The 14818-nt window shown below is 42.3% G+C and overlaps 2 protein-coding genes across 2 annotated transcripts; both read left to right on the forward strand.

The window, feature by feature from the left end:
* The first annotated feature begins 8884 nt into the window (after positions 1 to 8884).
* LOC136493663 (peroxisomal 2,4-dienoyl-CoA reductase [(3E)-enoyl-CoA-producing]-like) lies at positions 8885 to 13144 on the forward strand. The gene is made up of 5 exons (XM_066489764.1): positions 8885 to 9015; positions 10832 to 10991; positions 11206 to 11375; positions 11458 to 11680; positions 12006 to 13144. Exons 1-5 carry the CDS (start codon positions 8953 to 8955, stop codon positions 12158 to 12160), a joined length of 771 nt encoding a protein of 256 aa, XP_066345861.1. The 5' UTR covers positions 8885 to 8952; the 3' UTR covers positions 12161 to 13144.
* Positions 13145 to 13792: 648 nt separating this feature from the next.
* Positions 13793 to 14488, forward strand: LOC136492329 (sialyltransferase-like protein 2). The gene has a single exon (XM_066488386.1). It carries the CDS (start codon positions 13793 to 13795, stop codon positions 14486 to 14488), a length of 696 nt encoding a protein of 231 aa, XP_066344483.1.
* The last annotated feature ends 330 nt before the right edge of the window (positions 14489 to 14818 follow it).

The following is a 14818-nucleotide window of genomic DNA, read 5'->3' on the forward strand; positions in this document are numbered from 1 at the left end:
TGTTCCCCTTCGTTTCTCTTTTTTCGGCGAACATCTCGGCGAAACCTCCATGGACGACTGTGTGTTCTTCGTTTACCAGCTGCCCCGTCCTACGCCTGCTCGCGAGAGAGTAGGACGGCCGCCATCGTTGCCTGTGGCCGCTCCAGCCAGCCAGCAGTAGCCACCGCCGTTGCCGCCTGGGCGAGGCGCGCGTGCGCGGCTGCCAGCCCCCAGCGACCGTGGCCCTACCCCTCCTCGGTCCCCTCCGCACGAGCAGCAGCAGCAACCTGCCATGGCCACATACGTACTTAAGCAAGCTAGAAGATGCAACTATTTACGATTTTGCCATCCTGTTGTTATTTCTTGTCGTTTAATCGTTTTAGCTCTGTTTCAGTTCGTTCTAGTTGCGTTAGTTTCATATCATGGGGATCTATATAGAGCGCTATTAGTTTTCATATCACATATTTATGAATTTATTTTATTAAAATATTAATTATGTCTATAATTATTTAATTGTTGATTAATTAAAGTCGATTTAGGTTTTTAATTTTGATTCGATTGCGCGAGTTTCATTGCAATGTGTGGTACGTGTTAGCAGCGATGTTTAACATGTCTCACATTTTGGAAATTTATAAGTTAAATATTAATTTGATTAATGATTATTCAATAACTTTTTAATTAAAAGCAATTTAAGTTCTAATTATGTTTTGCACCGTTTAAGTCGCGTTTGGTCCGTGCTGACGTGAACCATATGTTAGTGGTAATGTTTTTCATGTCACATGTTTTTCCATATGTAGCTAAATATTTAAATGATTAAATATGTGTGCAAATAGTTTTATAATTAAGTAATATATGTTTCATATCTCGACAATTTATGTATAATATCAATATGATCAATTGATGATATTAATTTGTTTCTAAAATATAATTTGCTTAGTTTAACAACATGTCATATACAATTCGATTAGGTGCCCTCACATGTCAACTTGTATTTGCAAATTAAAATTGATTAGCATAAATGGTATCGAGATATTTATAAATAAAATTTGATTAGTTAAACACGTTGTATATGTGATAAACTCGTTTAATTGATTTCACATATACTTTATTTTGTAAAGACATAGCTTACCATGATAAAATTATATGACGTTGTTTAGGAATAAAACATGGGTAGTTTCAACTCGGGCTTCGGATTAAATTATGCTTTAACTAATCCAAATTAATAACACCTTCACATGGTTTTCTTAATTAAAATAAACTAAGCATTTAGGCTTTTCTTTTATAATATAAACTCCCATAGTCGTTTCTTTTGTACCGTAGTTTCGTTATTGGCGTGTTCTACGCAGTGACGTTAGTGATTCTCATGTTACTCAAATGTGCTTTGACAGTTAAAAAAAGTTAATTGTATTAATACTATCACTTGCATCGTTTTCATAATATAAAGTCAATATAGGTTTTATACTACACTCTTTCTTAAGCAATAGATCAAGTGTATTAATGAAAATATTTACATGTGTTTCTACAGTTAAAATAAGTTAAATGGATAGGTTTTATTTTCTGTTGCACTAAAAATCCTTCGATAGTCACTTTTTCGTTGAATCGCATATAGCGTATCTTTTGTGATTGTGTGTTCGTAGCAATACGCCGTTTTGCTTTTTTTATTGGTTGGTGTACTGTTCTTATATATTCTTGTTTGTATGTCATGTATGGATGCATGTGTGGTGATATATGGTTCAGTCAATCAGTGAGGTTTACGTGGTGATTAAGAAGCTGTTCTATGAAGACTAGAAGCTGAGAATTAGAAGCAGAAGATTAAAAGTTGAATACTAAAGGCTTTTGAGCGTATTGCTTTGGGGTTAAAGCAAGTTAAGGCAAGTATAGCATGGGACCATCATTGTTAAGAATTTCCTAGTGTTTTGTTACCTTGTACCTTGAAACCTTTGTGGTACTGTATTGGATAGTATGATGCTAGTGCTCAACTAAAGCTATGATCTTGTAACTTGACTAATGGTATATGCAATAAACATTAAAAGATGTTTTTAGCAACATGGAACCAGGGGGCTAGAGCATTGGACTGTTTTATGGTGCTTTAGATTTCTCTCCCTAAGGATTTATCTGTAAGTGATAATCCGGGACTTATAGTACAACTGTGAGGGCTACATGGCTCTAGTTTTAGCTCAGTATGAGGACCTTTTCTAGTTTGTTAGTGGTTACCTTTATTGGTGTAAGAATGACTTAACGAATTGGGTATAGGACAACCTCTACTCTTATGTGCATAGCCATGATGGAATTATGCCATTCAACAGGGGGTTCCTACATCTGTTTACCGAATGAATCTAATGGCCCTAACTTATTAGACGAACCTTTGAAAGGTTTCATAGTGAATCCTGCCGACTTTCCTTAGTAGTGGGTCAAGAGGCTGATCACCTCGGGCGAAAGGGTAAATCACAACTCACAGTGAAAGTGTACAACCTCTGCAGAATGTAAAACTGGTATATTAGCTGTGCTCACGATCACGAGCGGCCTTAGAACCCTTACGGAATAGATGTTGAACACTAATAATACGGATGATGAAGATGCTCATTAATGATTACTGTTTATGCTATTCATTATTTATGTTTACCTGATCATGTATTTATGGGCTTGTGGATAAACTTGTTGCTACTCAATTGTTAAAATTATGACAATTAAAAGCTAATCGCAGTTAAACCAGTGTTAGCCTTTTGAGTCTCATGAACCCCATGTTATATTTGTTGAGTACGACATGTACTTACGTTTGCTTTATTTTTCAATTATTTGGATAAAAATCTCGGATAGGTACCAAATTGCTAGAGTTTGGAGGAATTAGGCTTGTGATCAACCAATCAGTTGTCCTTGTGAAACTGAAGTCTTCACCTGAAGATCTGAGTAGTCTTTCCACTGTTTGCTATCTAAGGTTATATTCTTTATACTAAGTACGTTATATGTAAGCATTATCTATTGATATTACCTTTATTTGTAGCTATATGTGAGAATTGACTTCTTGGGCTCATATATGGTGCGTATCTGATTTTGTTCCTTAAACCTGGTGCTATAAATACAATGTGCGCACACCCACTTGACTATAAATAGAAGGCTGTCCTTTTATAGTAACTTTTTGAAATCTTGTACTCCCTCCCTTCAAATTATTGACTTTTTGGGATACATTACTTTTATATATGTCATAACAAAATTAACCTACGCATTTAGAAAAGTCAAAATATCTTATAATTTAGAATAGAGGAAGTATTAAATATTTTAGCCCCTAAATAAATAAATTCAAATGAAATGAGTTTCAACTTTAAAGTTTTAGATCTCACTGACTTCTATAATTTTGGTATATGATGTGTCTTCGTTCGAGATCGTTTGAAAATTTGAAAAGTTGGCTTTCAAAACCTGAGCATTTTGAAATAAATAGTTGGGGCTCTTAGATGTTTTCAAATAAAATCTTGTCAATTGCAAAGTTGAAAATTACATTGACAACTACAACTTTGGTATAGATCGTTATTTCAATGTTCAAAGTCATTTGAAAATTCTTGATTTTGAATTTCAAAATATAAGAACATAAAATGAATATTTACAAATCTAAAAGATTTCAAATAAAATCCTTATTGACTACAAATTTGTAAATAGTATTGAGAACTACAGCTTTGGTATATAGCATGTCAACACTTGAGGTTGTTTAAAAATTCTAAATTTCAAAATCTATAAAATTAAAAATGAATTTTTTGGGTAGTAAACAATTTTAAATCAAAATTTTGTCAATTGTTTTAGATCATGTGAAGATCTTCAATTTTGGTATAAAGTTTGTCTTTATCTAAGTTCGATGAAAAAAATAATGTTTTTTGGACAACTATTTTTAGAGACATGCTTAAGCGTGTGTCGCCTTAATCGTTTTCTATAGATAGCACCATTGGGAAGCCTGCCCATGAAAATAACTATTTATAGAGGCAATCACCTTAGGTTAATTACCGTTGTTAATTGATTAACAGTGATGGACATCTTAAGTTGACTGTCTCTGTAAATTATTGATTAACTGAGACAATTATCTTAGGATACCCACCTCTGTAAGTAAATAATTAGTAAAGACGAGGGTTTACCTCAGGCTTGTTTGCAATTCAAACAGGTAGCTTAAAAATACCCACCTCTAATCTGAAGACGTGTCTTCTAAAATCCATTTCTAGCAGTGTAGCCTCTGCGTGTGTGAATTGTCAATCCTTTTATTGTAAGCAACAAAGAGGTATTATTAGATATACAATTAAGGATGTGGGGTTGTTGAATTAATTTATTATACATTATCAGTACTATATAAATTGTTTTCAGAAGTAATTGTCCTTTTTTTTTGTATTTTTCACTTTGCTTTTTGGAAGTTTAAGTGGATCACCAATTGAAAGTATTTTTACTAGCGTTAGGGTCATTGTTAGTGGAAATACCCTATTTTTACTGTTTTTTTACATTGACCGGTAAATTAGCGCCAATACAAATCAATTTATACCGTCATTAGAGATAGTTTCTGTACTATTATACATTCCTGCTCATAATGTTTTGCTTCTCCAAAACAAAGTATTTCACTCTTGTAATAAAAAATGAGTTTTAGTTCTGGTAATTGTTCAATGTCATTGAGCAGTAATTTCATTTTTTTTTTGCCTTGCCCCAACTCATGATCCATAAATATCATCTTAGACAGTCCAGCATCCACGAGACGAGGTATGACTCATCGGATCTGAGTATCGTCCTGTTCGTTTGAGTTTGTTTGGCTGATAAGTCATGACTGAAAGTAGTGTTAACTGATTTAGTGAGAGAGAAAAGTACTATTCGTTGGCTGAAAAAGTACGGCTTATAAGCCAAACAAGCCCAAGCGAACATGGTGTATATCATCCTTTCCCATTTAAATAAAAAATAGAGAGCATATCAGACACAATACTGAGATAGGTGCCCTCTTAATGAGTTATTATGAGTACTAAGCTTGGCTAGAGCGAATCTAGCCAATAACATCATTAGAGCCGTTAAAGTTACGGTAATGCTCTCTGAGCGTCCGTCTGGCCGAACAGGACGGACCCGGACAGGGTGGACCCGCCTGCCACCGTGCCTCGCGGGCACCCACCCACGCCTCATGCCTCGTGCCTTGCGCTGCGCTCCGCCACACCTCACGTCTCTCGTTCAGACTCGCGCTGCGCACAGCCAAGGTCTGACCTCCGCGCCGTGGCATTGAGCTCCGTGCCAGCGTCAAGCTCCACGTCAACGATCGTCCATTGGGGGCGGCAAGTAGATGAGCACATATTGCAACTGTATGTTTCGTACGTTTTAAATGTATGTTGCATATGTTCTATCTGGATGTTGCATAAGTAGATCTGGTGTTCCATATGTATGTTGCAATGACTATACACGTATGTTGCAAGTGTATGTTTCAGCTGTTTCAAACATATGTTGCAAGCATTTTTATCTGGATGTTCATATATATGTTGCAATGACTATACACGTATGTTGCAAGTGTATGTTTCAAATGTTTCAACTGTTTCAAACGTATGTTGCAAGCGTTTTTATCTGGATGTTGTATATGTTGCACTGGCTATATATGTATGTTGCAAGTGTATTTTTCAGTTATTTCAAATGTATGTTGCAAGTGTTGTATTTGGATGTTACATATGTTGCAAACGTATGTTGTAAATGTTTCATCTGTTTCAGACGTATGTTGCAGCAAATGCTTTATGTTGCAAGTGTTTCATGAGCAGGCGCAGCAAGGGGGCGTAGGCGAGGTTGGTCCCCTCGGGCACAACAGTCCCCGCGCGCAACAGCAGGCGCGGAGCACAAAGCTGTATCCATGGACGTGGCAGCAGGCGCGGAGCACGAAGCTACATCCATAGGCGGGCAGCAGGCGCGGAGCACGACGCTGCATCCATAGACGCCCTGAGGTTATCATTATTGAAAACAGGCGGGCAACGTGCGCAGGTGTCCGGACGTCCGGACGCTAGTCTCTCCGTTAAAGTTAACCTCATTACATAACATGATTATTTTCTTAATTTTATAAGCGTTTTACTAGAGGAATTGCATATGTTATCGGGTCGGCGGATCCCAATAAACATGCCTAAAGCAAACACACACTGATAAAACATACTCCGTCCAGAAGTATATCAATCGTATATACCACATAGGTGAAGCAAATGAAGAGGTTTTCGATCACGGTTCACGAAAGAAACCGAAGCTCCAGAAGTCCAGATATTTATTATTAGTACAAATATAATAAAAGGTCAATTACATACCCTGATAAGTTTCAAAAAAAAAATTACATACCCTGATCCATCCAAGTATGGGTATTGAACGCAGACGCGGCATTATTGTGGGCCACTACCGGTACCAGGTGGCCGGTGGCCATGTGGGCTGTGGCCTCGCTCGTCGCTGCATCATGATGTGGTTGTGCGTGGCATCATTATCGTTCTCTCGATCGGCATCAACCAGCATGAATGCATGGCGCCGGAAGCCTGGCCTCGACAGCAACGCGCTCGCTCATGCTGTCATGCATGGCGATGGCGAGAGCCGAGAGAAGACCGGCCGGCCTCGACCTCGATCGCCTGGCACGAAGTCGCGTGTGGCATATTCCGGCATATCCCGACCCGGTTAATGGCACGACGCGACGGCGCGGCTCCTGTTTATTTCCTGTACGAGAAGGACGCATACACGGTACGTGTCCGATCGTGGAGGCACAACAAGGGTCGTCGTGCTCGTGGCGACGTGGCTGCTGCGGCTGTGCTGGGTTATTGGATTACTTACTTATACAAGTTCGTCTTACTACGCGACTGCCTAGTCGGGATAAGAACTCCGCTGCGGTGTGCATGCCGTGACGTGGACCGGCCGGATCGATCGGACTCCCGTCGCCGTCGCCGCCGTCGCCCTCGAAGGCCCCCCTGCAGGTTACAATAGTCAGCTAGCAATCAGCATGTCTTCTTGTTACAATAGGCCTCTTGCTTTCTGCATCTTCCGACTCCGACGGTTGCGCTTGCGCGTGAATGGATCCAAATCAAAATCTATAGGTAATAAAAGTTCACATTGCCTCCTCAACTTTTATTAAAGTCCGTTTTTCCTTTCTGAACTCTAAAACTGAGCAAAACACTTTCCTCAACTTTTCAAACCGTTCATCTTACCTCCCTGATCCGGTTATAAGCAGTTTTGAAGGCGGTTTTTTATTTATTTCGGCTAAATCTTTGAAAAACCATACTAATTCACAGAAAAATTATAAAATAGAAAATCCAATTTTGTTGGACTCCACATGAGTAGATCTACACAGTGAACATATAATATGGTATGCTTTAGTATAAAGTTTTTGCTGTGATTTAGATCTATACTTTTCTGTAATTAATTGAAATAATTCATAGTTGCGGTTTCTATGGTTCAATTGTGATAATTTTTTTATGGTGGGCTAATTATTGTATGATTGAATTGTAGTAAAAATTTCATACTCATTGGATCATATATAGCTTAGTTATAGATTTATTTATATTTAACAAGCATAAACCTAAATAAAATCTATAACTAAGTTATACATGATCCAATGAGTATGAAATTTTTACTACAGTTTAAACATGAACTAATTATCCCACCATAAAAATTTCACCACAATTGAACCATAGAAACTGCAGCTATGAATTATTCTATTTAATTACAGAAAAGCATAGATCTAAAGCTATAATAAAAACTTTGTACTAAAGCATACAATATTATATATTCACTGTGTAGATCTACTTATGTGGACTCCAAAAAATTGAATTTTCCATTTTATGATTTTTCTGTGATTTACTATGATTTTTTCAAAGATTCGACCGAAATAAATAAAAAAGAAAAAGACAAAACCTCCTTTAAAACCGCTTATAACCGGGTCAGGGAGGTAACATGAACGGTTTTAAAAAGTTGACGGAGGTGTTTTTCCCGATTTTGGAGTTTAAGGAGAAAAACGGATTTTCACGAAAGTTGAGAAGGTAATGTGGACTTTTTCCAAATCTATATAAAACGATACAGGGCTAGCTGGGCCGGTTTCTGCCCGCTACTTGAATTGGGCTAGAAATCCCGTCATTACAATCGTACCGGACCCCATACCTACTGACTGGGCCTGCGTTATATCATCAGGGCGTGATGATCACTCGCTTAATAAACGTGACAAGCTACAAAACACGCTTCATTACGTCTCCGGCCCTCCGGGGCTTATCAAATATTCCGTCTGCTGTAAATTGTAATTTATTTTAACTTTGCTCTCATTCAATTTCTTTAACTTTGATGAAATTTATAGAAAAAATACGTCAGCATCTACAATGTCCAGTTTTTTTTCTCTCCCAAAGCGAGGACATCCCCGTTTCCATTACCATAGTAACGGAAATACAGCAGCTTAGATTGTCCAGAAAAGCAAAAAAAAAAAAAAGAAAAAAAAAGAGAGATCGCTGGACCGCCAACTAACTTTGATTACATGGAGAAGCAGAACCTGGAAAACAAACAAGACATATAACAGCAACACAAACACACATTGCCCTCCATGTCTTCACTGGGGAGTCTCGTGATCATTCTCTCCGTCTTGATCGGCTTCCTGAATCGTCTTGATCTACAATGTCTAGTTGATTTAATTTTTCCATAAAATATGTTTCAACGGAGCTTTTATTTAAACTAATACATGTCATTATGGTCAATACATTTTCCATTTCTCCTAAAATCTCAATAAAAGTTTCACTTCAGTTACAGTCAAAGTGAACTGTAATTTGACAGGAGACCACATGCATACTCCACGTTCCCCGCAGAAAAAAAAAACAAATTATTTACTCCACGTTTTCCTCGAAAACAATTTGCTCCACTTGTGGGCTTTCTTTCCTCGTGTCAAAGACAAGGCCACGCAATCTATCAACCACAGTGCCAACTGCCATCATCGGCTTCGAGATCGCCGCGCAGCTCGCGCGCCACGGCGCGCACGTCGCGCTCATGGGCCGCCGCCGCGAGGTCCTCGACAAGGCCGTCGCCGCGCTCCGCTCCGAGGGCCTCACGGTACGCACGCACGTAATCCCCCGTAGACTCCCTCCCGCTCTGGCGCTCTGCCTACCACTGCCGTCCTCGTGTTCCTGGGCTCTCGTCGTCGGTTTGGGGTTGGGAGTGGGCCAGTGGCGGATGGGAGTTAGTTTGCTTTTCTGCTGACAAAGTGCCAAGTAGTTTCAGTAGTAAGAGGAGAATCGGTTAGTCGTGCAATGTCCTGTGCGAGAACTATACTAGTTAGTTATTGGTTGAGTACTTGAGTTGCTGTATTATACTTTTATTTAGTTGCCAGAAAAAAAAAGTACATACATAACACGCCACTTGAGATTAGGTCACTTCTCCTCCTCCCTTGTAAAAAAAAAAAAAAAACTCGGCCTACGGTGGACAGACAGCCCCCACAACTTTGTGCTTAAGGAAGAAGACCTTCTCACACAGGCCGAGAAAACCCCCGAACACCGTGTCCCGCCCTTACACAGGGGCCCGTTACCCAGTGAGTGGGCCGGTCCGTTGCCTGTGCTTTGGAAAAGTCGAGACAGACGAGGGGATTTTTTTGGTGGGTACCGGAAATTCTGCCCACAGCGGGCCTTGAACTCCGGTCGGCAGGCAGAGGCCTTAAGCCTCACCTCCTGGCCAGTCGAGCCGAAGCTCGTCTCCCCTCCTCCTCCCTTGTAGCAAGAAGTGGTGTCCCACTGGCCCTAATGGGACCCAAGGCAACAGTTTAATTGTCTTCAAACTTGTGTGGCCAATGTGAAATTGTTAGTGTGGATTCGCTTAGCCCTTTCCACCTCCCCTGAGAGTTGTGTGCTAGAGGAGTGTAGAAAATAGACTCTTGCTTGGGTTGGTTTGAACAAGGTTGCTCGTATGGAGCTTGATAAGATGAAAAATTTATTTGTTTTTTTTCAAAGGATCATATATTCATATTAGAGGAATTAGTACGATAAAGAAATATAGGTCTCTAGGCAATTCTTTCCAAGTGGACATTGTTTCATACTGTATTTCAGTAGTCAAGGCAATGTTTTTAAATGGCATGAATCTGGTGCCCTTGTTCTCTGATACTGGAGAAGCAGAGGTGCTCTTCACAAGCTTGGGACATGCATGAACATGACGTTTTTCAGTTGAGAAATCTAAAGTGAACAGGACTATTCTGAAGAGTTGATGGGATTAGACGTAGACAGGCACACTAATAGATCTCATGAGCCGCAAATACCGACATGAGGATCGACGTGTATATTAGGAGGATGGGGAGTTTTGATCTGGTGATTGGGGGCAGTACATGCAACCACCTTGCTAGGAGCAACCATCACTACCGAGATAGCTTGGAGGGCGAACATTCTGCACTATTGTACCGTTAATTTAGGATCTTTAACTCTGTGAGAAGTCTATCATGGAGGGTCTGCAGTCTTTACAATCTTTGTTGTCTTAGTTCTAGAATTCTAGCATCTTTTTGTGTGATCGAACTTGTGAATGATTTAAAGGTTGACTGGTGTAATTTTCATGTCACTAATTTAGATCTCCTTTGGTGATCAATGCAAATTCATATTGGCGCAAAAAAAAAAGGAATTTGTTACTGCCTGAGTAATACTGTGAGGAGGAAACATTCGCTGAATGTGTCTTGGCTCACCGAATCCAATGCATCAGCTTTTAGTCTGGGAAGTGGTTCTAATGTAGGAATGCATCTGTGCAGGGCTGCAGGCAGTCGAGCACTTTATACTTGTACCTTTGGAATTTAATATTGCCAATGCCTCTACTTATCAAATGAAATTCACTATGCTCCATACCATGGTTCGGGTTAGTAAACAGTTCAGCAACCGAATATTGCTGTGACTTGCAGGCTGTTGGTTTTGATGGAGATGTCCGCAAGCAAGAGGATGCTGCCAGAGTGATTGCAGCAACGGTTGAGCATTTCGGCAAGCTGGACATTCTTGTCAATGGTGCTGCTGGCAACTTCCTTGCCTCCCCAGAGGATTTGAAGCCCAAGGGATTCCAAACTGGTACTCCATCATAACGTGCCCTTGTTTTGATTCAGTGTTATTCTTCATTCCAATTCTGTGTACACTGTTGTCATTATTACACTGCCTCAGTTTGTGTAGTTGTGCTAGGCTGTTACCTAAAGAACTAAAGTTGTATTAACTTTTGTTTATTGTACCACGGCCTTTAATACTATGTTTCAGAGAAGTTCGCATTGACAATATTTTCTCTCTGCAGTTCTTGACATTGACACTGTGGGTACATACACAATGTGTTATGAAGCCCTCAAGTATCTCAAAAAGGGTGGACCAGGGAGAGTTCCTTCCTCTGGTGGCCTTATCATTAACATAAGCGCTACGCTGCAATACACGGCAGCCTGGTACCAAATTCATGTCTCTGCCGCCAAGGTACTTGGACCTTCTCTGAACCGCTCTGCAAGAGAAAATCGATGAAGTATGTAGACTCCTCCTGATTGACCGGCTTGTATAGGCAGGTGTTGATAGTATCACAAGATCATTGGCTCTGGAATGGGGAACAGATTACGACATTAAAGTAAATGGAATTGCACCTGGACCAATTCAAGACACTCCAGGAATGAGGAAACTTGCGCCTGAAGAAATGAGCAAGGAGAAACGAGAAACGATGCCATTATTTAAGCTTGGGGAGAAATGGGACATAGCAATGGCCGCACTCTATCTAGCTTCTGATGCAGGTTAGCCGCTTGGCTGTGTTCTTCCCTGTTTTCTATCCAGATTATCAGAAAGCATTATACAGAGAATTTCAGTTAATACTGAGCATCCGCTTATCTGAAAGTTAGCCAGAAGACGTTGTGCCCATACTTATTGGACTAACAATCGTTCTGTTTTATATTCATGCATGCCTTTTAAGTAGTCAATGTAACCACCGTGGTTGATCTGTAATAAGTTTTAGCCTCATGTTGATGAAGAAACAGAAAATAGCCTCACCTGAAAACCTAGCCATTTTTCTTTTGTTGATGATTTCCAGACAGTTGATGTGTGGTACAATCTGATTTTCAGGAAAATATGTAAATGGGGCTATAATTATTGTTGACGGAGGCCTTTGGTTGAGTCGGCCTCGCCATATTCCCAAGGAGGAAGTGAAGGCACTCTCTAAAGTTGTCGAGAAGAAGGTTAGGGCCTCTGGTGTTGGGGTGCCATCCAGCAAATTGTGATGACATATCTGACTATGTAGCTCTTCGGTGTGTTCTGTATCATATATGTCCATATTGTTGTCCAAGTATTGTTGTCAGTTTGGCTATGTCACCAGTCCATGCACATGGCTTGTTAGCCGGCTGAGCAGAGAATATTTACTGTTGTCTCCCAATTTGCATTAGAAATAGTTGAGATCGGTATGGGATCCCAACCAAGAGGTGCTTATTGCCAAATATTCACATGCTAGAACATGGCAAATTGGCTGTCCGGAGTTGTAACTACCCTAAAATTAAGGGAAATGGGTGAAATTGTACGTGTACTAACAAAACATGTAACAGCTACATGTCTACACAAGATTTGAGCGAAAGATATTCGGAGGTCAAGCACATGCCAAGATTTGAGGGAAATGGGCACTGTCAATGGTTAGATTTAACCTGCGAAACCAATGGTCAAGACCAGTGGACAGATGGCTACCTGCACAAGCTATTGGGCCATCGTACTTCTGCTATGAGAATGTGGCACTTTGTTCCAAAAGGTGTCGAGACAACTATATCAAGATTTTTTGTATGGTATTTAACCAGAATTTTTGGACTCAAAGCTCTTCTATGCTCCCACGAGAAAAAGACGTTACATACATAACATGCCGCTATGCCACTTGAGACCTCTCCTCCCTTGTGGGTCCCTTGTGGGCTAAGGCTTTCCCTCGTACCAAGTGATGGTGGCTCTCATGGGACCTAAGGAGATTAATGGGATGTTTGGTTTGGGGGAGTGAAGTAGTACATCATCATCTTACTCTTTACTTTTTTGTTCGGTTTATGTAATAGAATGAGTTTCCATCATCACCTTATTCCTCACAAGCTAATTATTAGTACTAGTACGAGGAATGAGTTCATTCTACTAAATTTGAGGAATGAGTTCATGATTCATTCCCCAAATCAAATACTTCATAAATGCCTCCAAACTTGTGGAGCTTGTACGAAATTGTTATAGAGGATTTCACTAACCCTTACTCCCTCCGTCCAAATTTGTAAGTCGTTCTGACCCTGTTCACTTTTCCCAAATTATAAGTCGTCGTACGGTCCCGTATTCATTCAGCTTCGGTCTATTCCAAAATTACCCTCGCCTCCGCTCGCTCGGTTGGCTCCTGCCTTTCGCCCGGTCGACTGCCTAGCTCCCTCCGCCCCAGATCTAGATCGAGCCTTCCCAAAATCACCGGCGTCTTGCTCCGCCTTCCCCCAAAATCGCCGGTGTCTTGCTCCGCCTTCCCCCAAAATCGCCGGCGTCTTTGGTCCCCTCTAATCTAGCAAGCGCTTCGATGTGCCTTCAAAACTGGAATCCACAAATGCCTCGTGCTGTCGCAGCTTGGGAGCTGGATCTGGGGCGGCGCAAGAAGAAGGGCAGAAGGCGGCAGCGGCGCCCATCTAGATTTAGTGTATGTACCTCCTCCTCTCCGAATCTTCATTAGGAATCTTGTATTGTTTGATAAAAACTTCATCTTTTCACTGATTTGGCCGGGGCGGCGCGTGGTTCGGCGAGGTGGTGCTTTCTCCCCCACCCCACCTCACCTCGCTCCCCGCGTCGGCGGCCACTACCGGCCCACCGCGCCTACTAATGGCAGGCGGATCTGGCCGCCCGCCCCCTCGCCCACGGAGATGAAGCGCCGCCGCCTCCCGTCCGTCCTCTTCCTCCTCGCGCTCGCGCTCCTGTCCCTCGCCTTCCGCCGCTACCTCTCCCTCCCCCTCCCCATAGGCGCGTCCTGGTTCGCCGGGGGCAGCGACGCGCTGCTCCGGCGCCTCGCGGCCATCGACGTCGGCGGGGACCAGATCCTAGCCGAGGTGGCGGCGCTGCTCGCCAACAGTGGCATCCTCCTGGGGTCCCGTCGGGGCACGCAGATCGACGCGCACGACCTCGTCATCCGCCTCAACAACGCCCGCGTCGCGGGCTTCGCGCGCAACGTCGGCGCCCAGACGGGGATCTCCTTCGTCAACTCCAACATCCTCCACCGCTGCGCCGTCCGCTCCGCCGTCACCACGCCCGGATGCGGTTGCCACACCTATGGCCGCACCGTCCCGCTCGCAATGTACGTCTGCCAGCCCGCGCACCTCCTCGACGCGCTCATCTGCAACGCCACGGCCACGCCAGAGTCCCCGTTCCCGCTCCTCGTCATCGACGCGCGCCTCGGCGCGCTGTGCGCGCGCATCGCCAAGTACTACTCGATGCGCTGCTTCGTGGCCGCCACGGGGCAGCCGCCCAGCAACTGGACCCGAAGCCACGACGAGAGGTACTTCCACTACTTGTCGGCCCTGCAGGCGGTGGTCATGGTGCTCGGGGCGTGCGAGGTGAGGTGAGGTGGTTTCTGAACTGACGCCTTAGATGTGCTTGGGGTTGCTTTACTAGGAGCTGGTTGGCCTTGGGTATGGAGTATCTGAACAAATGCTTTGCAGTACGAGGGAGCCGTCGAGACGGATGGCAGAGAACAGAGAATCTGGGACACATTTTGCGCACACTTTCGGTATGTATGCTGTATTTGTGCGTTTTGGATTAGATGGTGTTTTTCGCTAGTGTTTCGTTGGTGTGCCTTGATGCTGAATTATGTGTTCTGTTCATATGGCATGGATGTGGATGCAACTTCATTATATGATGATACTCTTCTTCAGAGAGCTTGCGCTGATGGACTA

Source organism: Miscanthus floridulus, chromosome 11, assembly GCF_019320115.1.
Source record: "Miscanthus floridulus cultivar M001 chromosome 11, ASM1932011v1, whole genome shotgun sequence".
NCBI lineage: Eukaryota > Viridiplantae > Streptophyta > Magnoliopsida > Poales > Poaceae > Miscanthus > Miscanthus floridulus.